This window comes from Exophiala mesophila, assembly GCF_000836275.1.
Source record: "Exophiala mesophila strain CBS 40295 unplaced genomic scaffold supercont1.3, whole genome shotgun sequence".
NCBI classification, from domain to species: Eukaryota; Fungi; Ascomycota; class Eurotiomycetes; order Chaetothyriales; family Herpotrichiellaceae; genus Exophiala; species Exophiala mesophila.
This window is the reverse complement of record NW_015622506.1, coordinates 1858816-1885560: the sequence shown is the minus strand read 5'-3', so window position 1 is coordinate 1885560 and position 26745 is coordinate 1858816. Positions and strand designations below refer to the sequence as shown.

Here is a 26745-nt window from a genome sequence, read left to right as displayed (position 1 = left end):
GAGGATTGGATTGGCCGAGAAATAGTGGTCAGGGTGGTGATGAGTGATGAAGACGGCCTTCAATGGGACTGAAGTTGTCTTCTTGACCCATTCAACCACCGACTGAGCATCTGGAACGAGAAATGGAGGGTCAATCAATACTGCCACCTGGTCTCCAACAATCAGCGTGGTTACGCTGGAAAGCCCTTTTTCGCTGGATGAATGGAAGAATGTCTGAAGAGGCGCCATGTTCACAGATTGCGACGATTTGCAGGTTCTGCCCTTTCGACGTCCACTGTTGGATTTCCATACTTATATCAACCACCCGGGAAAACCCCCCTCAAAGCCGATCAACAGGGTCAATGCGTGTAACCAATCATGATCAAGCATCTTTGTCATTCCCCGTATCCGATTTGCGGGGAACGACGAGGGGGACTTATGTAACCCCCGTGATCGCCTTCCCAAGACGACTCTTCGCCTCGAAATCCAAGCCCTACCAGAGCATGGACGACCGGAAAGTCTGTAGAATTGTATGCTGACGCAAGGGGGATTACTCAGTCTCGATCTCGCTGGGGTAACGGGGCAACAGCCTGCTCAGGCTAACCCTTATTGGCGTCAATGGCCGATTGTCAGCAAGGCAGTCGAGCTGAACATTCGCATATCGGTAGATGGACATGGGAACAGGTACTGTGATGCGAGCGTGCAGGCATTTGTGCAACGTATACCTTGCAACAGGTATTGTGGCATGCGGTAAATCTCACTACATATCTCCTGTATATTGGAATGCTTTTCAGCATCATGTCTCCACACGCATCAGCTCGGTAGTTGGGGCTTTATACGCGTTAGCTGGAAAAGCCCCACGTTATTTCTCCAATCTATATAATTTTTGGCCAAATTCCGACACCTCTATCCGTTTGTTTTCCACCATTCCTAAACCTTCATCTTGTCTCTTCTCTGTCGACTAGTAAAGTTACAGTACTATCTAAGTTGTTCTTTGTGATTCCCTCTGAGTTGGAGCTGTTAAAATCGCCCCGAACCACTGAAAGGATTCTTCGTCGACTTGGAACATTGGAACAATCAATCGACTCTTCACATCTATCTCACCTACATCCCATCCTCTCTCCACCATGACGAGCTTCCAATTCCAGGAACACCTCGGTGCATTGAAAGACAAAATCGTGATTCTGACCGGTATGTATCCCCATTGAGATACCCCCCTATCCCACCCCTCCCACCCTCCCACTCTCCAACCCTCCAACCCAACAATAATAACTAACATCGTATCCCCCCCTAATCAGGCGGAGCCAACGGCATCGGCGCCGCCACCGTGCGCTTCCTCGCCGAAAAAGGGGCCTATATCTGTTCCGCCGACCAAGATGCCGTCGGCGGCCAAGCTGTAGTAGACCAAGTCGTGTCGAAATATCCAGCATCAGGCAAACCTCGCGCTTGCTTTAAACAGACAGATGTCACTTCATACGAGTCCTTGCTCGCGCTGTTTGATTTCTGTATGCAGACGTATGGACGTATTGATTCTGCCGTCTCGTGTGCGGGAATCATCGAGGTGGGCAATTGGTTTAATCCGGAGTTGACCTTGGAGACGGTGAGACAGGTGAGTTATCATCCAGATTTTTGAGGTCTCGTTACCATGAATGCGTGGTCGTGTGTGAGACTCTGGGTCATGGTTAGAACTAATCACAAGTTGTGAATGATAATAGGTCCCACCCAAAAAGACCTTGGACGTCAATTTATTGGGCTCGTTGTATTTCTCCCGTATTGCTGTCGTGTATCTCAAACAAGGCAGCAAACCTTCGGATGACAAGTCTTTGACTCTGATTTCCTCGCTGGCCGGGTTTAAGGACACCCCTGGAATGCCACTCTATCAGGTATGTCATGTCAACCCTCAGCTTTCCTCGAGGGAATGATTCAGCTGACCCAATGACTTTAAACTAGGCCTCGAAACACGGAATCCTCGGTCTCTTACGTTGTCTGAGACCAGTCCTTCCTGAATCCAATGGTGTTAGAGTCAATGCCGTGTGTCCATGGTACGTCGCCACGGGCATGACGAGTTTGATTGAGGACAAGTGGCTGGAAGCAGGCCTGCCCGTGAACCAGCCGGGCGACATTGCTCAGATCATTGCTGGTCTCACTGCAATTGCCGGACTTAATGGCAAGGCCATCTATGCCGAGGGCGGCCGTGGTTGGGAAATTGAGGATAATTTGAACCGTTTGCAGCCACAGTGGTTGGGTGAGGAGCCTTCGGCGTCTCTTGAAGAAGGGCAGAAGGCGTTGATGGAATGGAGTGGGTTGATGAAGAATTTGTAGACGAGGATGAATATGAGGGGACTGGCAGGGCTAGAGAAGAGGTACCCTGGAGGATCGAGTGCTCATGACCGGATATGCGTGGTAGAAGGATGAAGAGGGAGAACGAGATAGATTTCATAAGTCGATGTTCCCCTTGACTTTTCACGCAAACTCTGACGGGCCGTTGTAGAAGTGATCCTTGTACTCACGGAGGAAAGCACCTATAGCCGACGAGTGTATTCACAATTCTGCCCGTTCCTGGACGGTTGACAGATTGTAAGGCATTCTCGGTCTGCCACCGTCTCGAGACAGCAGAGCCTGGCGCTCGCTATCATCGCCAGTAAGATTGGGAGTCAGATTTCGAAAAACCGGGGCGACATCTCTGACAGACCTATCCCCGAAATTGGCTTTGCTGATTCGCTCTCGTTCCATGGCTCTTCCCTTGATGTCAACGTACATGACCAAGGCGATACCCAAGCCGAGGCCTGCGGTGGCGAGACCGAGGTTTATGGGCTCTGGGTCATCTTCAAAAGTATGGTGCAACATAGCCTGAAGGCCGGACTGGGTAAAGGTGAAGATGCCAGACAGGCAGATGATAGTTCCGTATACGGTGCCAAATGTCGCATATCCAAAGACTTTGGCTGCATAGTCACTGTGAAGGAGACGATGGGTTAGATAGGGTTGAAGATAGACAGGATAGTAAGGAAAGGGATGCTCACGACATGGCAGAGTAATAAAGAGGTCGGAAGATGCAGAACAACACCACGTTGGAATACGCGGCCCAGTTGGTGGGGACGGCGCCGAGGATTCCAATGACAGTGCTCAGCAAGACCAACAGATTCAAAACGGCGACAGTGCTGCTGTGGTCGAGCAATGCACCAATAAAAGGAACGGTCGCCACACCGCCAACTGGGAGAGCGACATCAAAGAATTCAATCACCTTGGTGGCAGCTTCTTCCGAATTGAGCATGAAAACGTACTGAGACCAGATGGTAGCAATGAAGAAATTGAATCTCATCATCTGCAGGACGGTGAAGAGCATCATAAGAAGAAACCACGGGGACAGGAGCTGCTGTGAAGCGGGAACCCCATGCAAAACACCCCAAACACCCGAGGTGTTGTGTATGGCGTCCTCCTTCTTCTCATACTGGTCACGTTGGGCCTGATCACCGAGTAATTCGTTGATGGATGCAATGGATTGACGTCTTCGAACCGCTCGCTCGGATCTGACCCTCATTAGATCGGCCGCATTATCGAACTCATCGTCACTGTCATGAACGTCTTGAGTGGGATCGCTGGCGAGCTCGACCTTGGAGGTTAGTTCCGTGCGTGTTTCGTAACTGCGAGCTGGCATTAGGGTCAATTGGGTGACGAAAATGAAGACAGGGACCAGGAGAAAGAGGAGAAAGAACGAGCGGATGTTAAAAGAGCCTTCGGTCCATCGATAGACCAGCCGAAAGATCAGGAATATGGAGGCCGAAGCATCAAAGGCCCCTGTGATGAGAGCTAAGATGAGACCCTGATATCGAGGAAAGGCATTTGCAAGATGGAACGAGGGAACAAAAGTAAAGGTGCCTCCGAGAGCCAGCAGGAAACTCGCGGCCATGTAAGCGTCGAAAGGCAAAGAGCTAGCAAAGGCCATAGACAGACTGCCTAGTGCGATGAGAACGGAGCTGATAAGGCCGCAGAGACGAGGGCCGTATCGGTCCAGGATGCCGCCTACGAGAAGAGCTGAGACATTGGTAGTGACCGAGGCGATGACGAAGGTGAGATTCAGCCTGTGCCGTGATCGTGTCAGTAGAAGTAGAAGTGGCCAGCTGGAAGCTCAGGTGCTTGCTACTAACGCTTGGTCTTGGGCATAGCACAGCCGGACGTCTCGACGGAGCTCGTCTTCCGTGCATGTTTCCCGATAGACATCTTCTTCTGCGAGGATTGTTTTGAGAGCATCAAAACCAAAGACGATACCTGAAGCAGTGACACATGTGATGACTGCCACAATTATCTGAGCTGAATGAAAGGTCAGTCATGGTGTGGACAAGGACATGGAAGAGACGCGACAACAACTCACCAATTCTCTTTGGCTGAGAAACTTCATAAGCGGCTTGTGCCTCGAGTTTATCCTGGAAACCTTCCGGGCCGGATGGGATTGGGTCATAGCTCAAAGTATGATGACTTTGCTGGCGTTCGAGGGTATGACCGAATTCCTCGAGCGGTTCTTGGTCAACGCCTTCAACGGAAGAGACATGCTGAATCAATGACATGACAGTAACGACAGCGATGACAAAGAAAGATGCTAGAAATGGAGAAGAAGGATATCAAAATCTAGGCTTGTTAGGATCCATGATTGAGGTCAACATGGGTTTTGATGGTTGCCACCACACAAATGGCAAGGAAGTTGTGGCAACTTGGAAGTGGATGCGAGGTGAATGAAGGTGGAGATGGCCAGACAAAAGACGTCAGAGGTTGTGGTGGCGCCGAGGAAGAGGCCTTAGAGATACAATTTATTAGGGAGACGGAGTTCATTTCCGGGCGGGGGGCCGCTAGAAAGATCTCAGATTAGGCGGAGGCTTAGTGAAGATCATAGGATCTATAGGCGTAGGTATGCCTAAAGGAGGCTTGCAATACTCCCTGAGCCAATATTCTACCAACGTCCATAGATCTAAATTGCCACTTCATTATATGGTCTCTCATACTCTTCAAGCTTACACGCCAGCACGTATTTTGCTATATAACCACTCAATCTTCTCTGACAAGATGTCGTCCAACAACGAAAGCCCCTTTTGTAAACCCGTGGAACCCAAACGTTCACGTCGACCCATCGCCCTTGGTCCAGCACTACCACTACCATCACCACTAGTTCCATCTTGTCCGCTGGGAAAGGCAAATGGCCCAACGGCTGGCTTAGGGAAACGTGGACTTCCATCCTTATTCCAAGTAAAGTGCTGAGTTCGTATCGACCTCGCATCCCAACCCTTTTCAAAGTCGTGCATGCCATGATAAATAATCCAGTTCTCCTTATCGTCAGGGCTGGTGGTGAAGCTAGCATGGCCGACTCCGTAGACCTGTGCAGCAGGGTTCTCTTCAAAGACGCAGCCACGTGTGAATTTCGTCCATGCCGCAGGATCCATGGGATCTTGACCTGTCAGTTCCAACTGGCCCAGACAGTAGTTGCGATTGTCACTGCGAGCGGCCGAATAGATGAGGAATTGTTGACCGGTGTGTGCATTGGTGAGCTGCTGTGGTCCTTCGTTGGAAGACAGGCGATCATTGACGGTGCGGCCGTATGGAGTCTTTTCCCAAGGCTGATCTGGTCGGGAGATAATCTGGCGTTCTGATATTGTAGAAGACACAGTCCATGGGTTGGTCATGCGGGTGATGCATAGCATAGCCGGCCACGATATGTACTTGTCGTGCCAGCACGAGTAGATGTGGTATAGCCCTGTGGAGTGAATGAAATACGTCCCGTCAATGGCAAATTGGTCGAAGGTGTCGAGCTGGGATTTGAAAGTGTAATTTGACGTCCAGGGGTCCGAGCCAGTGGATTCGAGGACGAACATGCGATGGTTGACAGCTGGGCACGTGAAGTCGCAGAGCATATCTTGTATGGGGGACGGATGGTCTGGGTCCACGTCTGCGGTGAAGATGATGTACCACCGGTCGAGCTCGTCGAAGAAGTGAAGCTCAGGTGCCCAGAGCGAGTATGAGTACTCGGTATCAGGAGGAGGGGAGAATGCGAGTTTGGTTTCGGCATCGTGCCAGTCACTGTCCCATTTATGAGGCGATGAGTTGATTGATGGAGGGACAAGTAGATGGACAGAGGGGCTTACGTTAGAGTATTGCTGCGTAGGATAGTAATGTTGTCGTGGGTGGTATATGTCATATAGTAACTGTCGCCATGGTGGACGACCCATCTGATAGATATTAGCCACTGCTATGAAATGAGAGCGAATTGGAAACCAAGTGGATGATGTAACTTACGGATCCGCACCGACGCCATCCAGGATAGGATTGGTGTATGTACTTGCCTGAGAGGCAAGTTTTGACTGTTTGGCTATACAGAGTTGGAACAAGTATAATGCAAGGGCAAACAGGGAGGCTCGGGGGTTCATGGTTTTGGTTGTGAGGTTTAGGTGGACGAGGAGAATGTGGTGGTAGTGGTGGTAAATGAGGTTGGAGAATGACGACGTCTGCTCTTCAGAATTCCATGGCGAAGGATCGTCCCAAGGCCCTTGGGCCAAGGATTACCCATCATTCTCAACACGACTCTGATATGAAGGTATCCTGGTTACAAACATCCAGAGCTACACAAGATCGTCAAAGTACATGTACGTATCCCAATAGTTTGGGCAGCGTTCATTTACATTCCAGCCATGATCGAACGCGCAATCTGCCTCCTCTCCTCAACTCACAATGAGGCCGAGAGCTTCTGGTCCACCGGCTTGACCTCGACCAACAATTTCCCTATACATCATGTTAACTGAGCTCTTCTTTTCGTTGGCCACTACCACGACGAGACCTACCTGTGTTGATGCCCTTGTACAAATCTTGCAATGCTTTTTGTGCCTGGTCCAAGCCGCCTTTGACAATTGTCTCCTTGCGCTTGATCTTGCCCTCTGATAACCATTGGCTGAGATCTCGTAGGGCTCGGGGATATTCTTTGGCGTAGTCAAAGACGATGAAGCCTTCCATTCTAGAAGATGTTATTGGGTGGTCACAAACTACAGAAATGGTCTGGGTATTACCTGATACGCATCGAGACAATCATGAGATAGTTCTAGTCACAATTTAGAGGTCTCATCGATTGTAGAACATAGTTGTCTGCTTACCTTTGGCCCTTTCTGCACGGCCGAGTTGTATTGGCTGATACCTAGCCCTTGTGAGCAACTGCCTGGGGTATGGGCGAGCATAACCTACCGCCACACATGACAAACCGAGCATGAGGTTTTGCACGGGAGAGAGCAAGGTCGAGAATGTCACCACCCACTAGAACAGTTAGCAGAGACTCAATGTTAGCAAGATGACCTGGCTAGTGTTACCATTGTCGAAGAAAACATCAATCAAATTCTGCTGATGTTAGCCAATGTCAAGGTTATGATATCGCTGGAGGCTCCCCTACCTTGGTAGCCGCCCGAAACTTTTTGAAAAAGTCGGGATCCTTGTAATTCAAAGCACTGTCAAAGCCCAGCTCCTCAGTCAACCATCGAACCTTGTCATCACTTCCCGCCAGACCAAGCACTGTGGCTCCCTTGAGCTTGGCAATTTGCCCAACAACACTTCCTGTTGCTCCAGCGGCGCCGGAGACGACGACAAAGTCACCAGCCTTGACCTTGCCGACGTCGAGAATACCAAAGTAAGCGGTGAGGCCGGTGATGCCTATTAAGAGTCAGAGAAGAAATCAGATGAGCTAGTGCAGTGGAGTTTTATACCAAGAACAGCGAGTCCATCTGTGAGTTGTCCACCCTTGGGGACCTGGATCTTTTCCAAGCTCTGGGTCTTGTCACTGGTGGTGATGACGGCAAACTCTGACCAACCGGCCATGGCAGTAGCATGAGATCCAACAGGGAACTTGGGGTCTTTGCTGGCAATGATGGTTCCAATGACGTGACCACGCATAACCTCGCCAATCTGGACTGGAGGAACATAGGACCTGGTGTCGTTGAGCCAGCCACGCATGGCGGGATCGATACTCAGGTAGTTTGACTGAAATAATACCTGGCCATCTTTCAGGTCATTGGCGGTGGGTTTTGGGTTGTCGGTCTTTAGCTTGAATGTTTCTCCTGGGATGATGTCGGCTTTGGGACGTTTGGCCAGGACGACCGTCTTGTAGGTGGAAGACATGAGGGATGTTAAGAGGGTCTCGGTAGACAGGTGTCAAGTATGATGGAATTCGAAGCCTGGGATGGTTTGAGGTTCAAGGTGAGGTCTACTGTGCAGGAGTGGCTATATAATTGTATTGAAGACGTTGAAGTTTGTCAGGATTCAAAACACGTGAAGGCAAATGTCGGTAACGTGATCCAATGAAGAATGGAAGGAGCAGTGGGACAAGAGCGAGCACCTTCCCCAAGCAACAAGAGTCCAAATGTAGACTTCAGACCCTCAGAACAAGCAGCATTAATTACTTCAATTTGATGGTTTTGATCGACGTCTGGTCTGTTCATCGTGCCTCGGTATAACTTTGTGAGGCTTAATGACATGCGGAGATGTTGCCCAAAAAAGACACTGACCGATCTTCCCCACCATGGGCAGTTTTGGTCAGCGTCACAGATCATAAAAAGTATTGATTGATAATTATGGACAGTAGAAGCACGAGTAGGCGATGAGATATCTAACAGACGGCTTAGAGCCATAATTGATGCCTTGTTTACCAAATATTAGTGATGGCACTCGTAGGTAGGTACTGTCTATTATAGTGACTACATCAAAACGACCAAGATAGCCTTACACTCGACCTCAATACAACCCCTCAACCAGCGCCTTGACATGCGTGTACAATGCATCTTCTTCCGCCGTCTTCTCTTTATCGGCCGTCAACCCTCCAGTGGCCCTCGCCACAATGATGTCCACCTGATCCTTGCCCACCCCCTTCTCAGTCAAGGTCGTATTCACTCCTAGATCCTTGACCAATTTCAAGATGCGATCGCCCACAATATCGGCGTCTTTGACCGCATCTCCAGTCGACTGCTCCGATATATAGGGCAAGACTTTGGCAATGTTGGCCGCATTCTCAGGCGATTTGCGAGCCATAAGCTTGACGACATGGCCAAGTGTCAAGCCCGATGTGACCCCATGAGGAATTCCGTAGGGCGACCCCAGTGCATACCCCAGACTATGCGAAAGCCCGAGTCCGCCCCGGAGACTCTGGCCCATGAAGCCAAGACTCGAAAACGCTGCCAGGAACAAGCGCGTGATGGTGTCTTCGTCCTTTGGATCCTCCTTGTATTTGGTCAGTTGAGTGAAGAGTTCACCCACAGCCCCCAGACTGATCAAACGCGTTGGTAGCGAGGCGCTGGCGTGATATTGTGACTCTATAGCGTGATCCAGTGCTCGAAGTCCCGTCGAGAGCATGAGTTGTGGTGGCGTGTAAAGCCCGTACCCTACGTCGTAAAAGATATAACTCGGGTACACTTTGGGGTGAGCAATCCCGGTCTTGACCCCGCTGGCTGTAGTGTAGCCTGCCATTGCAGTCGCCTCGGCCGCTGACAAAGTGGTTGGGATCGTGATATGTGTCAGCCACTTGGAAAACTTTTCGTGAACTCGAAAAATAATGGCTTTGCTACTGTCAATGGGAGATCCTCCTCCAACTGAGATAATGGTGTCAATGTCTTGGTCTGCTTGCACCTGGTCCGTTGCTTCGTCCAGCTGAGCTATGGGGGCATGTTCCTTGATGTTGCTGAACGTCCCTGCATGATGTTTCGAGCCTAGGAGTTTCTCCAGATCCTTGATTAACGGCGTCTTGGTCGCCAGCGACTGGCCCGTCACGATGAAAGCCCGCGACGACTCCGTTGGTAATGCCGACAGCAGCTTTTCTTGAACAATGCCTGGTCCATAGTGCAGCTCCTTGAGTTGATGTGGTTTGTACAGGCCTGATAAAGACCGCGATGGGGGCGTTTGAACTGGAATGAGAACCGACATTGAGGATGAGCCAGGTCTAGGCCGAATATGCAGACTTGTTTGTAGAGCACGAAACGTCATTCAGACAATGTCCTCACCCTTTTATACGATGGAAGTAGACAAGACTACTATCCTGGCAAGAATACCTAGTATTGATATGAATCTCGTTCGACTCAATCGAGCAAACGTACGTCCGGCTGATTACTCAAAATCAAAGAGTGATTGGACCCAGGCTAAGTCAGCATCATTATATCAAAAGACATGTGTCAATGGCATCATCGTTTTATTTGTCTCAGGTACCTACTCCCCCGCATTGTCCAATTCCCGCCAGTAATCAAGTAATAAACTGCCGGCCCGCGGTTCGGTAACTGCGATCCAACCAATTCTTTGATCGTCCCCAACGGCCAAACATAACTCCTAGTATCTCACCAGCAGGGCTGGATGTCGGATTCGTCAGCATGATAACGACGGAGCTCCGACGATGCTCCTTAAGACTCATCAAAGGAAAGTGTCCATGATAGTTGTTTGAATGCATGACGACTCGCCCCGCGGTTCGTCGGGCGTTGCCACATCATTCCAGCCAGCTGAATCTTCCATGGAAACTACTCAGGTCATCCATCTCATGAGGGTAAAGAGAAAGCATTGGCAGGCGCAGTCTATATACTCCTCCGTTGTCATCTTCTGCACAACTGTTGATCTGGTCCACTCTATTTTGGCCCCTCCGTCCCACGCTCCGGTCCGTGCCTGCCTAAACTGAAGGGTGTCACTGGTGGTCACTCTGTGTGAGGCAAGTGCAGATGTATTTGACAAGGCTCTTTCCTCCCCGCAAATCACCCACTGCCACGATCGTTCCTGCCATCTATTTGCGCATTTCTCTTGACGAATCTCCCTTCACTGTCTCTTTTTTCGTCCACTTGTCCTCTCCATCGCGCAAATCTCAAGATCCAAGACTTCTTTCTGCCCATCACTTGTTTCCAACCCCTGCGAAGCCATGCCACTGTCTCAAGTCAGACACTCCTCCTGGCTCGCCGCCCTCGTTCATCGCTTTCCCATGGCTGGCTGCCGAGTACCATCTTAGACGCTCTCTCCGTTGCAAAACGACCGCCTACAATCCTCTAAGCCCACCATCCTCATCCACGTCGTTGCGCTACCCGACCAGCGCCTCCTCCGAGTCTCACCTCATGTCTCGCTGGTTTTGAGACCATGGATCCCGGAACAGACACGTTGTCTGGACACTACATTGAACAATGGTGCCTCCTCACCAGTACTTTCCCCCATGCCCAGGCAAGATCTCTCCCTCCGCCCTCGACATATCTGCGAAGTGACCATTCCAATCTCTCTCCTCTCCCTACCGCGCTTCATTTCCAACATTTCAACGCTTCTCGGTCCAGCTTGTCGAGACGTGCCCAAACCTCCTCCATTGGTGGTCGCAGCTCAACAACAATCCCTTCTCAACCCGTTCTTCATCGCCTTCATTCTCGCGATGTTTCCTTCCCTCCTCCAGCCTCCCGCCCTCTGGAAATGGACCCAAAGACCGGTCTCCCCAACCTCGACGAGTTTTCCTTTGCCTCAATTCTTTCAGCAATCGAAGAGGACATTGCACCCAGCGTCGACGCCGTTGCCGAGATCTTGGGTAGAAGCCGACTGGTCCTGGCTGATCAACATGAGAGCCATCTGCCACCTCAAGGAGAAATCAGAGGCCCTCCCCACGGCCTGCGGTCAGTTGCTGAGGCATCCTCGAGTGATGAGCACTTGGTCTCCGCCGATGACGTTTTGATTGCTAGAGAGGATGCTAGTATCTTGGACCCAAGCGTGCTTGGTTCTGCTGTCTATGGATACTTGGACCGTCTCCAAGTATTACCTCATTCGAGGCAACATCATGTTGTCGAACATGGTCGATCACTGAGTGGCTCAGCGAACCCCCGGGGTCCAACTGGCGTCAATGATGATGTCCATTATTCTAGCGTTTCTCATTCCAGCCTACAAAGCGGCAGCCATCAACCTCGTATGCTATTGCCACTGCCCTTGGTCGACCAGGAGCAGCGCCCTTGCAGAGCCACAAGCGCAATGGTCTCTGAAACGTTTCTTTCCCCAAGTGCCAATGCACACATCTCACCCGAGCCAACCCTAGATAATATCGACGGCCGCGACGAACTACGCTACCCCTACGCATATAGCGGCATGTCGAGCCCTCATCAAAGGACCTTTCGGGAAAGGATTACTTCCCTGGTCCCCACATCACTGATTCCCAATATGTCTTCGGCGACTCGTGGACGGCCGAAACGTCCAGTCAGTGCAGAATCACAGCTGAGAGAAATCCTCGACCGTCATCCCCGGCCCGGCCGCGCCAGAGATGACTTGTCGAGAATCGAAGAAACATCCGACATGTACGGATAAGCTGGCCACTCGAGTAAGGAGTGTGGCAGAGATGTCGTACCATGTGTTAGATTGGATACAGTCTCGAACCCAAATTGATCGTGGATGCCACAGTGAGAGAAAGAGAGAGCCGTTGCAAAGTGCGACTGTATCGAGTCTCATGTGATGCTCTACCGAGATCGCTCTGACATGCCTGCTCCCAGTATTATGTCCAACACAGGCATGTCTCTCTACGAAGTAAAAAGAAAAAAGGAAAGGTTAAAAAAACGTGTAGAAAAGGGTGTTTTATCCGCACTGCTTCGGCAGTCTCATGGTGGACGGCCCTATCTGGGTGTCCGTCATCTTGTGATGATATTCTTGATACCTGTTTGATGCAAGAAAAGGTATGCGCATCTGGATGCGTAATCTAGGTAGTCTTGTGACACAGACCAAGGTGCGAATTTTGCTGTAGTGTGACATGTTGCGACTGAGTTGGCAGCTCTGTCAATATGCCCTGGAAAATGTCGACCAACCCATACGGGCAGATGGACACACCGGACCACTCAACCTCCTTCATCGAAAGAGTCGCTTTCCCGTAGCCCCATCACCGACTCGCCAGGATGCCGATCCCTGCACTCCCAACAAACCGTGACTCATGCCTTGGAAACCAACACCACCACCTTCGCCATCGGCCTTATACCGACGCAGAGCTTCACGCAGATGATCCGGCAAAAGCCCCGCCCGGTGAGGATTAGGAATATATTCCTCGACCTGTCTCTTCAACTTATCGATCGCGGCGGCGTTAGCACGCAACTCGAACTCGGTGAGATTCCCTGCCTTGCGAACCTCCTCAAGGCGTTGCAATTCGCGTTGTCGTTCTTCCTTCTCTAATCTCCGTGTCTCATCGTATGCAACGGCCCATTCACTCTGCACACTGCGAGCGCGCTCGACAATCTCACCGACAAACCATTTCCCGTAGATCTTGATAGCTTGTAACGGCGCCGACGTCACCGACTGGGACACAATCGAGTTGACCAGGCGTTTCACCGTCGAGGTATTGAGCGACAGGGCTCGCCATGCATTATATCTCGAATATTGATCCGGATCCAGTGTCTCAGCAAGTCGTTCCCGCCGTTGTTCCTGTCTCGTTTCTTCCTCTTCCGCCTGTCGGCGTTCCTGCTCATCCATATTCTCCAACATGCCATCAATGTCGCCTTCATCATCTTCTTCCTGTTCGTTCGCACCGGACTTTGCGCTCACAACCGACTTGGCTCGTGATTTGGCTCGACCATCTCCATCGACCTGGCTGGCTGCATCGGTTGCAGCGGTCGCGGAGCGGACGTCGGCGTCGGCGATCTGAGCGGATTTGCGTGGTCGTCCTCGTCCTCGCCCAGGAACTTTGGTACTGGTTGCAGACACGAGACTGTTGGTGACACTGCCGGTTTCGGATCGTGCGCTTGAAATGGCGGATTGAGTGGCCGGAAATGATGTTTGGCGTAGAGGATGGATTTTGGGCCGTTTGTCTCCTCGGCCGGATGTGGAGGCTTGTGAACTCATCGAGGCGCGTTTCTTCGGGTTAGGAAGATTCATGTGCATTGGTCCGGGGGGTGAGGTTGCCATGGTCGAGGTGGTGATGGTGAGTAGAGGGAAGAGGGTGTGTGGTGAGGTGAGGTGAGGTGGTAGGGAAATGGAAGTTCAAGGCGCGGAGTATGGGAGTGGTGTCATGGAGGAGAAAACAGGCGCTGCGTTGGATGCGGGATTATGATCTGGATTAGAGTAGGCGATGGTAAGATTGGAGTATTGTGAATGCCAATGAATAGGTAGAAAATGGATAATTAAATGGATGTTTGACGAGAGATGGTAAATGTTGTCCAGGATCAATCAGTCAATTCCCCAGACTCGAGGCCATGACGCCAACCCCGATTGGGATGGGGTTGAGGCCGCTATAAGGCCACCCTCTGCCTCACACACGTGCTCACCCTACACGTGCGACAAGATGACATCTTGGGTGAGGACTCCCTCTGGCAGGTACCAAGACTACCTACTATGTACTCAAGTACATCAGAGCTTCTGGACTCAAACTGTTCATATCTGGACCGCAGTAGCTGTCAGACCTAACAGGATTACTGATATGTGGCACGTTAGATTGTCCAATACTGGGACCCAAAGGACCAAGGGCTTATATCTAGAACGATTCAGGCGTCAATGTGAACGTCAACGAGGGGATATTAAAACTGGCTCAAACGACGTAAAACACTATCTCCAGAATCTCTCACAACCTAGCCAAGTCAGGAGAGATCTTTTGCACGCCATTAATTGGTGCTGCAGCATCTGCCTTCTCAAATACATCAAGAGCCCTTTTAGCGACTTGGTCACCCCATTCTTGAACAAAGTGACCCGCCTCGACAATTTCCGTGTAATAGCAGCCGTTTTTCCAATACGTCTTCGCGAGAGCCATCATATGCTTCTGTGAGAAGACTGGGTCTTGGGTCCCACATGCCACGAGGACATCTTCTGTGCGGAACTGGTCAATGGTCTGATAGAAAGCCAGGCTCTCTTTCGAGATCTCCACTCCCGGCATCGCGGGGTCGACCATGACCATGTTTGGGAAACGTCTTACTCCGGCTTTGTATCGCATGTCAGGGTACGGCGCGTCATATGCATCCTTTTCGGCATTGGAGAGGTGCTTGCACGATCTGCCCATCAAAGCTCCGATTTTCATGTCGGGAGATCGATTGCTGAAATCTCGCCAGGCCAAAAATCCGGCCGAGGCCTGTTGTCCAAGTCCGAGGGTGGTGTTCATCACAATTAACCGTTTGAACCGTGTTGGCTCCGCAAGTGGCAGTGTGAGCCCAATCAGGCCACCCCAATCCTGCACGACCAGAGTGACATTCTGCAGATCCAGCTGCCGAATGAGATGAAGAAGTGAGTGCCGATGAAAGTCGAATGTATAAGTGCCTTCTTCCGTGGGTTTGTCACTTTGGCCGAATCCAAAGAGATCTGGACACACAACTCGTCGTGATGGCAATTTGCCGTTCGTGGTGTAATGCAAAAGCACGGGGATCATTCGACGATACAAGTATGACCAGGTCGGTTGACCGTGGAGACAGAGGAACGTTTGCTGCTCACCGTGGCTACTTCCCACCTTCTCGTCGATATAAGCCATTCGCAGGTTGCCATAATGGAGATAATGTGGTTCATACTTCCAATCGGGCAGATTTTTGAATCGATCCGCTGGTGTGCGTAGAAACGGAGTCTCCTGGGATGGCATCATGTCAAGATTGTTCAAATTGTTCACTTGGTCAATTGTTGTCCAACAAGTAGTATGTAGTTAGAAAGAATCATGTCCTACTGTGGACAGACCTTGAAAGGAACAAGGGCCGAGGTTCACGGATAACTCGGCTTCACAGTTGGTGGGGTACGGACTGATCAAGGGCCAGAGGACCTAGCTATGAGTGACAGTCATAGACAACGGTCAGGTCAGTTGAGATTTTATAGACTAAGAATACGTGCACATGTGACTGATCATAACCAAACTCCTTCTGTATGCCTGTACGCTGACGCAGAAAGTGTCTTAACTTTGGACCTATCCTACCGTGACCTTGACCTCGGTCGTTTCTGGCGGTTTTCTAGCGGCATTTTTCTGAATTAAGCCATATTCATAAGCAAGAGCCGCATATTTACATTTCATCCTGATTTGTTTGCCGTATCTGTAAAAGATGAATGGCGCTGGACTGCAAGATAAGGCCAGGAAGGCCGGAATCGACGATGCCCAGTGGATGCCGAGATTGTGGTACATTTGTCTTGTAAAGAGTGGACTACACCGTACCGTGTCAGCTTGAGATGAATTGAGAATTCCTGGTTCACGGTGACTTACAATGCTGCAGCCAAGACGGCACGAAGAAGTGCATTGGCAGCCAAAACTGAGGCGGCGAAAATCGTATAAGAATCCAACAGATAGTTCATGCCCGAAAGAAAGACCAAGACCGAACCGTGACAAAAGACTGCAATGCCAATCAGGCAGACTATCCAATGAATGGAAGGGTAATTGGTCCAAGCAAAGAGAAACATCCCAAGAGGTGTGATGACAGCGCCGAGCAGGCCAGGAGGTAAACGAACTTCAGGGACTTCGCCATCGGGTCTTTGGATGTGGTTGAGATATCGTCGGTTATCGTAAATCATATGTCCTGCACCAGAGATCATGCCGATACAAATACCAATGAATGGAAGACCACTGATACCTTGACTCCAACCTCGAGTTTCGGCAAAGACGACGGGAAAGGCTCCCAGGAGGAGGAATAGGGTAGCGTATAGAATGGCCATGTACACCGAAATCAACATAACTATTGGTTCGTGGAATAGTAATACCCATGGCCGGATGAGGACTTTTCGAATCTTTTCGGATGTGTTTTGAGATGTTCCAGACCTTTGTTCGTAAATGGAAATATGTCGTTTTCCTGTCAATTGAGATAGCTTTCGAGCTCGCCTTCGAAGAATCACAGGAGCATATGTCTCGGGAACGAGGAGACTACCAACGATCCACATGACAGCAGCGAAGATGGTCATGATGCCCATGACCCATCTCCAACCAGCGTATTCGGCCACGAAATTGGAAACAATAGGTCCGATCTAGGAAAAACAAAAATGAGCTTCGAGCATCACGCGAGAAGCTCTTGTAACTTACCGCCGGACCAATGAATGCACAAGCAGACCAGGCGGCGATACCAACGCCTCGGTCTTGAGAACGAAACATGTCGGCTACGACACCACCAGAGTTTGCTAGTGGCGAAGCACCAAAAGCACCGGCAAAGAAACGTAGGACGATGATGGTACTAATTGAATTCGACACCGTGACCCCAATATTGAAGAGTGTCAAGACGGTGTAGGTACCAATATAGCATGGCTGTCTGCCATATTCCTCGGACAAGGGCCCCCACAGCAGAGGTCCTGCAATGGTAAGTTAGCATGGATGAACCAAAAACAGTAACCGCTTATGGTTTTGATATACTAACCCAAAGCAAATCCCAGGATGAAAAAAGAGAGGCCGAGGGTGATGATCTGATCCGACACGTTGAAATGCTCTCGAAGTTGAGGCAAAGCACTGAGATATGCGGATGTACAATACGAAACTCCCAGCGTCGCAATTGCCACGATAGCAACACAGAACCACTTCCGGGATCCCGGCCAATTTTGTGGGTTTAATGGATCATTGGGTAGGAAATCAACCACAAAGGGTTCATTTTCTGTTCCATGGCCTGGATAGGCCGCGTGCCATACTTCTGGTGTGATGATGCTAGGTTTGATGACTAGTCGCCATAGGTTGATTTGGTGTTGTGGCAATAAGCACGCTGGGTCCAGCGCCTCAACTCTTGTGTCTTGCTGTTTGCTAGTTGCCTCTGTTGAATGTGCAAGATCATTAGGAGTGGTCAGCTCCTCCTCTTGGATCGGACTGGTGGTCATGTTATCGGCAAAGATGACCCGTTATCATGACAACATCGACTTGCTGACACTTGAGAGGTGTGAGTAGATGGGACAGCTCATGGAAATGACCATTGTCTGAATCACATCAAGCGGCTCCATGAAGATGAAGTCTCTGGCCAAGAACAGGCGGATGACTCCGCTGAATCGGCTTTGATTGACTTTTGGAATTACTAATTAAGGTAGTAACAACCTAATAGACACCGAGACCTGTACCAGGATCTCCGCACAATTTTCCCATATGAGACCAAGTTTTGTGGACCATCTATTCCACAATCCCTCTGATCAATTGTTGGTTCTCCGGGCCGACGGAGGACCACCGGATCATGGAGTACAGTTCAACAAAGCCTACAATTAGGCGGAAGGCGCCGCCGCTTTTAGAGGTGCTCTTCCCCCACAACGCGGGTTTCGGGTTTTCCCCCTCACTACTTACTTCGTATTTCGTGATCGACACCAAACATGACTACCAACCACCACCGCTACTCTGGCTAACGAAAATCCTGAAACGCTGCAGCCAAACTTCAATATCATTGCTACTGAATTTCTTAAAGCCTCAAATCTCCCTATAGACGGCAGCCAATCAAGAACTTCTAGCCGAGTTCCGCGAAAGGAGAGCGCAATGAATTCGCGACCTCGCAGCTACTCGTCGAGACATTATAGATATTCGTCAAGACCTCGCAGCTACTCGTTAAGATCTTATGACAATGATAACGGCATCGTACGTATATTCTTAAGGAATATACGTAGCGAGTAGCAGCTGCGACTAACGCTAAGTCGCAGGGCACCCTCCACATGGAATTTTTCTCTAGGGCACCCTCTCCAGCGCACTCTACATAGGTCTCCCTCCACATGGCATTTCTCTCTAGGGCACTTCTCTCAGGGCACCCTCCCAACTTACTCATGTGGCACTCCAACATCACTCGGAAAAACTCGAGCCAATCATATAGCGTAAAAGTTAGATTAAAGAGACGGCGACTTTCCATAGCCTGCGATATTCTCAGAGTGCCAAAGTTGCCAAAAAGCGGCTTCCATCTGATTTGCATATGTAGGTCTATGAATTAGGACCTCAAAGGGAGTGTAAAGCCCGCAGGATGTATGTGGTCGACCGTACGGGTCGTCCTCATGCCATCACAAAGACAGGCAACGCAACGGGTCAATCAACCAGACTAAACTAATAGGAAAACCACAATTTCATGTATCGACACCCAGGCCAATGAGTCATTGACAGCTCCATCATACCTTCTCTCCAATTCGAGGAGCAGTACCTGCCTTCCAATCCCAACGCTCATAGTACCGGAAGACCAAGTCATATCCATCCAATTCATGCACGATGCGATCCACACGGCGGTAGCCATTGATGTGCTCCATCTTATTGTTTCGACGAGCAATTTGACGTTCCAACATTCTCATCTCCGCGAGAGCGTCATGGTCCGCATGGTGTTTCTCCTCTTCGCTGCTTTTGGCTTCGAACAATGTGACTGAGAATCGTCCGGGTTTGAAAATGTCGACAGCATGCTGGATGATCTCGACGGTCTCGCGGCCCTTCTGACCAACGGGTACATTGGTCTCAAAGGATGCATATGAGCAGATCGGCTCAGGCGTGACATGAACGGTAAAGTAATGAGTCCCTTTCTCGCCGCGGGGAGCAGGAATGACTCCATTGGCCGAGAATCCACATGGAGTAAACAAATAGGCATCGACACGTGCATCTGGATAGTGTTCCTTGGGATAGATGGCGGACAATCCACAAGATTCAGAAACGATGGTGCCAAGAGCGTGGCCTTCGGTGGTCAATTCCTCAGGAAATCTCTCCTCGCTCATGGAGAGATCGCCGGCGTCAGAGGAGGTATGGCTGAAGACATCGACATGATCGTCTTCGCTCTTCTGAGAGCCTCTCCACTGATCTTCTGCGACCGCACTCGCATGGTCGAGGTAGAATTGCTTGGCATTCTCCTCGTCCAGATCAGTCATGAGAATCTCCAAAGTTTCATCTTCTCCTTCGGCCACCTTGGATCCGCGATCAACGACGAGGGAGGAAGGCATGTCCAATACCTTGGTCTCGGTGCCTGGGCTGTCCATGCTCTGTGGGCTCGCTGGAGGGGTCAAGACGGTATGCGGCTCGGTCAGGTACAGGTACCAGTGCTCGCCATTCATCTTGCCGATCATGTATGCGCTGCCTCCCACGAACAACTTGTCCAGGGTATGGACTTCATCACGCCAGCTACGATGTGGGCCATGCTGACGATCGGGGAACAAGAAGTTCTTGCGACTGTAGAAGACGCGATATGGTGGGGCAGCCACTACAATACCACGGGAGGGAGGAGCGGTCGAGCGTTCGAATCCCCCAAAGACGGTAGCAATTTCCAGGATGCGTGGGAGACCACATAGCAAGGTGGTGGTGCCGCAGGTCTTGAGGATCAGCTTGTGGCGGAAAACAAACATGCTGGATTCGGAAAGGAGGTAGGCATCGACGTCTTCGGACTCGACAATAGACAAGACCTTGCAATTGACGAGGTCAAGCATACCCTTCCAGATCTCAGCCGGGACGGCCTTGAGGCCCAGAGGCTGGGAGCATTTTCCAAGATCATTGGCAGATGGACTGAACCACACCTCTAGAAGTTTCTCGGGGCCTGAATAGAGTAATTAGTGTTGGTTCCTGGCTCTTCAAAGAGGCAGACTAACCTTCAAATGCATTGCTCGAGTCGAGGTCGACGGCGGCATCATGATTGATAGTCAAGGACGGCGTATGACTCCAACTCGAAGGCGAAGCTGTATAATGTGGGGGGATCCCAATATGTACCATATCCTTTCCGAAAATGGACAGAGTCCTCGGAGTTGCAAAGGCAGGGGCTGTGAAGGTCACTGATCTTTCGATACAGTGAAGCACTATCTGCCACCCAGACGAACAATGCGGTGTCCGCCTGAGGAGAGAAGGCCCACTATCTGTGGGAAAGATGGAGGCTGGCTTTTGCCAGCAGCAATGTTGGGGTTTTGGAGTGTATCCCGAAGGGTCGTTATGGAGGCCGGGAGGAGGAGAGGAGGAAGAAGATCTCTTGAATGAACGGAATTGTGGGCAGTTGTGAGAAAAATCGAGGGGCTGAGGCGATACTGTCGAGAGTATCTAGGTCAAATTTGGGCCCTTAAGGAAGCTGAGGGTTCCAAGGACACAATTTATTGATGTTTCTGATCTGTTGTTCGAACGGTAGGCAAGTAGCTGGTGTTATCGAGGTCTGAGAAAGTCAGTCGGTCAGGGCTGTGAGGCATGGCGAGGGGGGAAGAAATTGCTCACTTTGCTGGCTTGGACAGGAATCGTAGCAGGTCTTTTCGGCTCATAGAAGGGGTTGAAGAGATCACTGGTAGATTCTAAGGGGCTGATTCAGCCTAGGCGTTGTCACTCAGGAAGAGAGTGAAGAGCGCCAGAGCTGCGAATCTGCCAACGGTGGTGGTAAGCTGGAAGACCCGGTGAGAAATTTCTTCCGGCGCAGAACAAGGATGATTGAGTGATGCAGACGGTGCCTGTGGCTTTGAAAGTCACAGTGGAAGATTGCAGTGCTTAATAAGAGCGTCAACAATCAAGTTAGGTTGTTGACATGACAAGAGTAGTGTTTGTCACTGGCAAAGAAACAGAAGAGAAGAAATCAAGTCAGTTTTGTCGAACGCACAGCACACACACACACACACGCACGAGACAAGACGGGACCTGAGATGCGTTGGTGGCCAACAAAAAGTGCGTGTGGAGCAGAGACTGACCGCATTCTGCCTGCACCTGCCCTTGTTAGGCTTTGCTTGGGAGAGAGAAATGACGGAAGGTGTGGCTGAGGGAAGAGACTAGCTGACTACGAATACTACGGAGTACTACTTGGCCCCCTCCTTCCCCATTCCCATCAGTCGCCGTGTCGCCGTTTCCAATCAGAGCAAAAGCCGGCAGGCGCTAGTCTTGGCACAACAGGCGAAATAAATATCAAGAAAGAACAGAGAGAGCATTTACCATCAGTGTCCATGAAGCCACATATGTTCCCGCACGATAGGTATTATTGATCTACTACAGCCTGCTAATCAACGCCACCCTCTTTCCCCCTTCCATCACCGTCTCTCGACTTTCGCAATGTTGATCAGAAACTCTTTACATTAAACTTGCCTCCCTTCTCCAATGCTCTCTGATACGCAGGGAGAGCATGCACTCTGTCGAGCCAATTCTGCAGCTTGGGGAAGGCTTTGCCATCAAAATAGCCTCTTTGAGATCCGATGTCCATGGCCCAGATGGCGTTAAAATCCGCCAGACCGCGTCGTTTCCCAGCGAACCATGGCTTTTCGTCTGACAAGCTGTCTTCCATGAACTGGTAAAGTGTCTTCAAGTCTGACTTGAATCGCCTTATCATGGGTAAATACCAGAAGTAGCCCAAATATCCAAGAAACAACGGATAAACCTGGGCTGGCACTTCCAAGATGAGCAAGGCGTCCGTCTAATCGTATGTGGTCAGTCTAATGAAACAGGTGCGCAAGGCGATGATATTGCTCATTACCTTGTGGAGAACCGAAGCATTTGCAAACCGCTCAAAGAATGCATCTCGATCCTGGTCTTCCTTGTCCGGCGCCCACATCCCCTCGGCATACGTGTTTGCAAGATACGCCAGAATATGACCGGCCTCGGCCAGGGCTTCCTCTGGTTTGGGTCCAATGCACAGGATGGGGGCTTTGCCTGTAGGGTGCGCTTCTTTTGTGGGATACGCATTCATGCTTCGAGGGATTTTCTTTATCGAATATTCCAGGCCCTTGGTCTCATTTAGTTCCTCCAGTGCCCAAAGGACGCGGAGCGATGAGGAGGACTCGAGATGGTATAGGCGAGGAAACACTGTGTCTTTGTCAAACGCCATTGTAAGTACTTCTGTTGGATATCAAAGACACAAAACAGAACTGCTTGGGGAGGTAGACAGGGCTCTTAAATACGAATCTTTTGCTGCTATCAACCTAACTCTATACATACCTAGTAGTAGTAACCAACCCTTGGCGACACCCTCCGCCTCCTGTCCTGGGTGGCCTAATAGGCGTGTTAGGGCTTGAGGCCCCCTATTGAAGCGCCCGAGAGCCCCGAGGATGCCCAAGATGCCCTACCGATTCCTTTACTGAACATTGCCAAGGTTCGAATCCTCCTTGGCAACAATGAAACTTGCCATGAGGTACGAGTAATAAGAGATAAGAGTACGGCGGTGACAGTGACACTGAAGCGACGCCCGAGGGCCCGCCTCGGCCACTCCGCCTGCACTCCGGAGTTTCCCCTGGCCGCCCCCCCACCAACCTTTTTTCCCATCATGTCATCGTGTTTTCTGCTTAGCAATTCAAATTTAATTTCCATGTCACCACCATCTATCACTCATGCTTGTCCATGCTATACCACAGTCGAAACGTCCGGTGTCTTGTGAATGACAGTCATAAGGCATCTCTGTCATCATGGGTCTTGAAAATATCAAGCACATCGTTCTCATCTTGTCTGGAAAAGGCGGCGTTGGCAAATCCAGTACCACCATCCAATTAGCCCTGGCGCTTTCTCAACAAGGTCACAATGTTGGAATCCTCGACATCGATCTGACAGGTCCTAGTATTCCACGTCTACTCAATCTAGAGGACAAGAAGGTGACGCAAGCACCTGGCGGCTGGCTCCCTGTCAAGGTCCACGATGCACAGAATGTCCAGTCATCTGAAGCCAACGGCACCAACACCACTTCCTCTCCTCAATCCCGGGGCTCTCTTCATGCCCTTTCTCTCGCCTTCCTTCTCCCCTCCCGCGATGCCGCCGTCATCTGGCGCGGCCCCAAAAAGACTGCCATGATCCGTCAGTTTGTGTCAGATGTGCTGTGGCCTCCCAACACCGACTACCTCCTCATCGATACCCCACCAGGCACGAGTGACGAGCATATAGCCATTGTGGAAGAGCTGCACAAACTAGCTTCAAGCGTGCAGCCTGCACGGAATGGAAATGGAATCGCTCTCAATACAGATACAAAGCCCAAGCTGTCAGGGGCCGTGGTTGTCACCACACCACAAGCCATATCCACCGCAGATGTGAGAAAAGAGTTAAACTTTTGTGTCAAGACCCAAGTTCCGGTACTTGGAGTCATCGAGAACATGTCTGGGTACCTATGCCCGTGCTGTGGCGAGATCTCCAATGTCTTTAGCAAAGGAGGTGGGGAAATCATGGCTCGAGAGGCCGGTGTTCCATTTCTGGGCTCCGTCCCCATCGACACCACTTTTGGCGATCTCGTCGAAGGAGTCAAGATCGCTCAGAATGAATCAGCCTCTAACAACGGCACCTCAACCTCCTCCGAGTTGGTCGAGCGATACCGCGACTGCGGATTGAACCCTCTGTTTACGGCCTTTGCTACGACAGTTGATCAGAAAGTTGAATCCACATCGTGACCCCATGGAAGATGACAGATGCATCGGAAAATCTTATAGTGGACACTAGTCCGAAGACTACAATCCTGCTTGTGGCATCCGGCCAATTCATGCTAACATGTCTCAGCGCGCCTGGCCAGGGTATTGACCTCAAATAGAGGTACTGCGGACTTTTGATCGCCGGATATCACTCCCGATGGTGGCCTGGTCGCCATACTTGGAGAGCAAGAGAATCTCCGCCTGGGTAAAAGATAGCACCATGGCACGGCATCCTCACCTATTCCAACAAAACAGCTTGGAAATGACTGCCTCGAACCTGAGCTGGTCAACTGCGTTAGGAATGAGTCCTGAACAAACGATTAATCGTCCAGGCATTCATACATTCAGGACAAAGTGAGCGCAGACAAGAGCCTCCTCTGAGGTCAAAGTTGGAAACAACACTCCCCAGACATGTTTCATGAGAGATGTCTTGGTACCAATATAAACTTCATTTGAACAACTCTATGCCGAGTGCTCATCTATCCTTTCAAACTGTTAATGTCGATTGTCGGTCTGATGCCATGCTTCATTATGGGACTATTGAAGAAGTCCTCATAGTTGTGCAATGCGACGGTTTGGACTCTCGATACCTCCACCTCTTCTCGGCCTCGCGTGACAACATCCTCTTCATATTGATCCATGGCCTGGGTCAGAGTCTTTTCACCCGATTTGACGGCCAACATGGCATGAACAAAGCGCTCACTGTCTCGAATGGCGTTGTTTGCCCCTTGTCCTCGGTCTATTCAAAAATCAGTATACGCTTTGAAGACCCTGGCGACACCTACGAAAGGTCATGCTGTGGGCAGCATCTCCAGACAATGTCACCCTGCCCCCTCGGTTGTCCCAACCCGATTTTGGTCCCCAGATCTTGAAAGGAACCGCTTTTGCTTTGGTTTCAGGTGGGATCCATTCCACCGCTGATCGATATGGATCCGCCCAACCGTCCATTCTCTTCTTCAATTCCTGCACCATATCTTTGCCCTCTCGATAGTCGTCTTCCGATCTTGGCCATGTCGCAAGAATATAAAAGATCCAGGTCTCTGGTTTCTCGAGATCAGGCTTGTCAAGGAGGAAGATTCCAATGTACATTGACTTGGGATGGATGCCCACGTCCACAATGGGATGCATCATTTTGTCCATCATGACTGCCCTCTCGGCAGTGTAGGTGAATGAGAAATTGAGGAACGTATAAGGAAGAACAGTCGAAATGGCTGCGTCACCAAGAAGCCACTGACGAACCCACGATCCACCACCGTCCGAACCGACCAAGACTGAACCGGATTCGGAAGTGCCGTCATGGAAGTGAGCCACAACTCCATCTACATTGACTTGAATGTCGGTTATGGTTTTCCCAAACTGTCCATCAGAAACCATCGATCACGACTGAGTGTGCTTCTCACCTTGACATTTACACCCTGAGCCCAGATAGTCCTCGTTTTCTGAATATTGAGTCTTCGAACTCCAGGAAAAGGTGGTTCCACCAAGGTCATTCCGTTGTGTCCATCACGGATGATGACACTCTCGCGGCCAGCTGACTTGGAATCCAGACCAGGATCAGGCTGACAATCCGTCAAACGACGGAAAAGATGGTCCGGAAGAAGTTCGGCTAGAAATGGATGGCTCCAGGCGATTGTGACTCCCCAGTTGCGATCTCTGGGTTCGCTTTCTCTCTCAATAACGATGTAGTCGATTCCATTCTGTTTTAAGTCAGAGCCTTTCATGCAGAACAAGAGGAGACCAAACCTTTTGAAGTCCCTGGGCAATAGCCAAACCTGATAGACCTTGAATCTTGTCAAAAAGGGATTGATCAGAGGTGACATGGCAATCGAGGCAGTCTTACCAGCACCGATGATGATGACCCTGGGGGATTGTGACATTGTGATGATGATACACTTTGAAGTTTCCTTATCCAAACGTCGACTAAAACAGAAGAAGAAGAAGCTGTTTCAAAGAGCAGAAGAAACCACAGCAAGAGAACTTCTGATCAAGAGCAACTCATGGATCGCCGTCTAAGGTGATGTTTTTGGGCAGCCCTGTAGTCTTACTGTGGTTCTTACCGCAGACCGTGGAGGAATGTACCACCGACATGGTCTCAGACGAGCTGGAAGTCAACATTTGTTGTGTCATAGAAGGAGTGAGCCAACTGTCGGATCAGTGGTCCATGCTCAGTCGAGGCTCTGGCTTCCATGGTAGCCAAACAAGCCACCATCATGAGTTCTTTGTTGTTTGGAGAAACATGGGTCTTGGTTCCCACCAGCAGGGTCAAGGTTTGAGTTTGACAGATGGTCCAGGCCCGAGGCCCCCTGCTGACTGTGCAATTCGACCATAGTTGATTTCGTCATGCCAAAGTCAAGCAACAGCAAGATAGTCGAAGGTTTTGTTGTGGCTGAAAATACTGTACAATGTAAAAGACGAGGTGTTGGGTTGGAATATATATATATACCTATCTTGTGGTCGTTCGGCAGGGTCGGCTGCTTTCACGGCAACTTGATTATCTCATCAGCCTCATTCACATCTGTGCATTGTGAGACCTTTAGGAAGAGCAGCCATCACCATGACATGACATGACATGATCTCTGCATCTAGAGT

The 26745-nt window shown here is 50.4% G+C and overlaps 13 protein-coding genes across 13 annotated transcripts; 3 read left to right on the top strand and 10 right to left on the bottom strand.

Moving 5' to 3' along the window:
• Positions 1-1106: 1106 nt before the first annotated feature.
• PV10_04288 (uncharacterized protein) lies at positions 1107-2301 on the top strand (the record flags this gene model as incomplete). Its single annotated transcript, XM_016368829.1, has 4 exons — positions 1107-1170; positions 1278-1588; positions 1695-1862; positions 1930-2301. 4 exons carry the CDS (start codon positions 1107-1109, stop codon positions 2299-2301), a joined length of 915 nt encoding a protein of 304 aa, XP_016224617.1.
• Positions 1235-4680, bottom strand: PV10_04287 (uncharacterized protein). The gene is made up of 4 exons (XM_016368828.1): positions 4349-4680; positions 4125-4287; positions 3000-4058; positions 1235-2932 (listed from the first exon to the last, which is right to left on the bottom strand). The coding sequence occupies exons 1-4, from the start codon at positions 4539-4541 to the stop codon at positions 2521-2523; spliced, it is 1827 nt and encodes a 608-aa protein (XP_016224616.1). The 5' UTR covers positions 4542-4680; the 3' UTR covers positions 1235-2520.
• Positions 4681-4982: 302 nt separating this feature from the next.
• On the bottom strand, positions 4983-6389 carry PV10_04286 (uncharacterized protein; the record flags this gene model as incomplete). Its single annotated transcript, XM_016368827.1, has 3 exons — positions 4983-6042; positions 6108-6191; positions 6259-6389. The coding sequence occupies 3 exons, from the start codon at positions 6387-6389 to the stop codon at positions 4983-4985; spliced, it is 1275 nt and encodes a 424-aa protein (XP_016224615.1).
• A 296-nt stretch (positions 6390-6685) lies between these two features.
• PV10_04285 (uncharacterized protein) lies at positions 6686-8118 on the bottom strand (the record flags this gene model as incomplete). Its single annotated transcript, XM_016368826.1, has 8 exons — positions 6686-6741; positions 6801-6970; positions 7023-7054; positions 7107-7147; positions 7195-7263; positions 7317-7344; positions 7397-7653; positions 7707-8118. The coding sequence occupies 8 exons, from the start codon at positions 8116-8118 to the stop codon at positions 6686-6688; spliced, it is 1065 nt and encodes a 354-aa protein (XP_016224614.1).
• A 544-nt stretch (positions 8119-8662) lies between these two features.
• PV10_04284 (uncharacterized protein) lies at positions 8663-10112 on the bottom strand. Its single transcript, XM_016368825.1, has one exon. It carries the CDS (start codon positions 9970-9972, stop codon positions 8731-8733), a length of 1242 nt encoding a protein of 413 aa, XP_016224613.1. The 5' UTR covers positions 9973-10112; the 3' UTR covers positions 8663-8730.
• Positions 10113-10705: 593 nt separating this feature from the next.
• On the top strand, positions 10706-12650 carry PV10_04283 (uncharacterized protein). Its single transcript, XM_016368824.1, has one exon. It carries the CDS (start codon positions 11095-11097, stop codon positions 12286-12288), a length of 1194 nt encoding a protein of 397 aa, XP_016224612.1. The 5' UTR covers positions 10706-11094; the 3' UTR covers positions 12289-12650.
• On the bottom strand, positions 12601-13962 carry PV10_04282 (uncharacterized protein). Its single transcript, XM_016368823.1, has one exon. The coding sequence runs from the start codon at positions 13864-13866 to the stop codon at positions 12820-12822; it is 1047 nt and encodes a 348-aa protein (XP_016224611.1). The 5' UTR covers positions 13867-13962; the 3' UTR covers positions 12601-12819.
• A 556-nt stretch (positions 13963-14518) lies between these two features.
• Positions 14519-15517, bottom strand: PV10_04281 (uncharacterized protein; the record flags this gene model as incomplete). Its single annotated transcript, XM_016368822.1, has 1 exon — positions 14519-15517. One exon carries the CDS (start codon positions 15515-15517, stop codon positions 14519-14521), a length of 999 nt encoding a protein of 332 aa, XP_016224610.1.
• A 204-nt stretch (positions 15518-15721) lies between these two features.
• On the bottom strand, positions 15722-17743 carry PV10_04280 (uncharacterized protein). The gene is made up of 4 exons (XM_016368821.1): positions 17259-17743; positions 16931-17193; positions 16124-16875; positions 15722-16064 (listed from the first exon to the last, which is right to left on the bottom strand). The coding sequence occupies exons 1-4, from the start codon at positions 17704-17706 to the stop codon at positions 15833-15835; spliced, it is 1695 nt and encodes a 564-aa protein (XP_016224609.1). The 5' UTR covers positions 17707-17743; the 3' UTR covers positions 15722-15832.
• Positions 17744-18527: 784 nt separating this feature from the next.
• Positions 18528-21393, bottom strand: PV10_04279 (S-adenosylmethionine decarboxylase proenzyme). The gene is made up of 3 exons (XM_016368820.1): positions 21014-21393; positions 20407-20954; positions 18528-20354 (listed from the first exon to the last, which is right to left on the bottom strand). Exons 2-3 carry the CDS (start codon positions 20525-20527, stop codon positions 18958-18960), a joined length of 1518 nt encoding a protein of 505 aa, XP_016224608.1. The 5' UTR covers positions 20528-20954; positions 21014-21393; the 3' UTR covers positions 18528-18957.
• A 443-nt stretch (positions 21394-21836) lies between these two features.
• On the bottom strand, positions 21837-22598 carry PV10_04278 (uncharacterized protein; the record flags this gene model as incomplete). Its single annotated transcript, XM_016368819.1, has 2 exons — positions 21837-22187; positions 22248-22598. 2 exons carry the CDS (start codon positions 22596-22598, stop codon positions 21837-21839), a joined length of 702 nt encoding a protein of 233 aa, XP_016224607.1.
• Positions 22599-23085: 487 nt separating this feature from the next.
• Positions 23086-25933, top strand: PV10_04277 (uncharacterized protein). The gene has a single exon (XM_016368818.1). The coding sequence runs from the start codon at positions 23173-23175 to the stop codon at positions 24136-24138; it is 966 nt and encodes a 321-aa protein (XP_016224606.1). The 5' UTR covers positions 23086-23172; the 3' UTR covers positions 24139-25933.
• On the bottom strand, positions 24636-26033 carry PV10_04276 (uncharacterized protein; the record flags this gene model as incomplete). Its single annotated transcript, XM_016368817.1, has 5 exons — positions 24636-24895; positions 24942-25512; positions 25557-25853; positions 25900-25937; positions 25997-26033. 5 exons carry the CDS (start codon positions 26031-26033, stop codon positions 24636-24638), a joined length of 1203 nt encoding a protein of 400 aa, XP_016224605.1.
• Positions 26034-26745: the final 712 nt, after the last annotated feature.

Coding starts and splice junctions, on each gene's coding strand:
- PV10_04287 (XM_016368828.1), bottom strand. CDS start 4,541: ATGTCATTGATTCAGCATGTCTCTTCCGTTGAAGGCGTTGACCAAGAA. Junction 4,059..4,124: donor TGCTATGCCCAAGACCAAGC/GTTAGTAGCAAG, acceptor ATCACGGCACAG/GCTGAATCTCACCTTCGTCA. Junction 2,933..2,999: donor CTTTATTACTCTGCCATGTC/GTGAGCATCCCT, acceptor TCTCCTTCACAG/TGACTATGCAGCCAAAGTCT.
- PV10_04284 (XM_016368825.1), bottom strand. CDS start 9,972: ATGACGTTTCGTGCTCTACAAACAAGTCTGCATATTCGGCCTAGACCT.
- PV10_04283 (XM_016368824.1), top strand. CDS start 11,095: ATGGATCCCGGAACAGACACGTTGTCTGGACACTACATTGAACAATGG.
- PV10_04282 (XM_016368823.1), bottom strand. CDS start 13,866: ATGGCAACCTCACCCCCCGGACCAATGCACATGAATCTTCCTAACCCG.
- PV10_04280 (XM_016368821.1), bottom strand. CDS start 17,706: ATGACCACCAGTCCGATCCAAGAGGAGGAGCTGACCACTCCTAATGAT. Junction 17,194..17,258: donor CATCCTGGGATTTGCTTTGG/GTTAGTATATCA, acceptor TTACCATTGCAG/GACCTCTGCTGTGGGGGCCC. Junction 16,876..16,930: donor GTGCATTCATTGGTCCGGCG/GTAAGTTACAAG, acceptor TGTTTTTCCTAG/ATCGGACCTATTGTTTCCAA.
- PV10_04279 (XM_016368820.1), bottom strand. CDS start 20,527: ATGGTACATATTGGGATCCCCCCACATTATACAGCTTCGCCTTCGAGT. Junction 20,355..20,406: donor CTCGAGCAATGCATTTGAAG/GTTAGTCTGCCT, acceptor TACTCTATTCAG/GCCCCGAGAAACTTCTAGAG.
- PV10_04277 (XM_016368818.1), top strand. CDS start 23,173: ATGGGTCTTGAAAATATCAAGCACATCGTTCTCATCTTGTCTGGAAAA.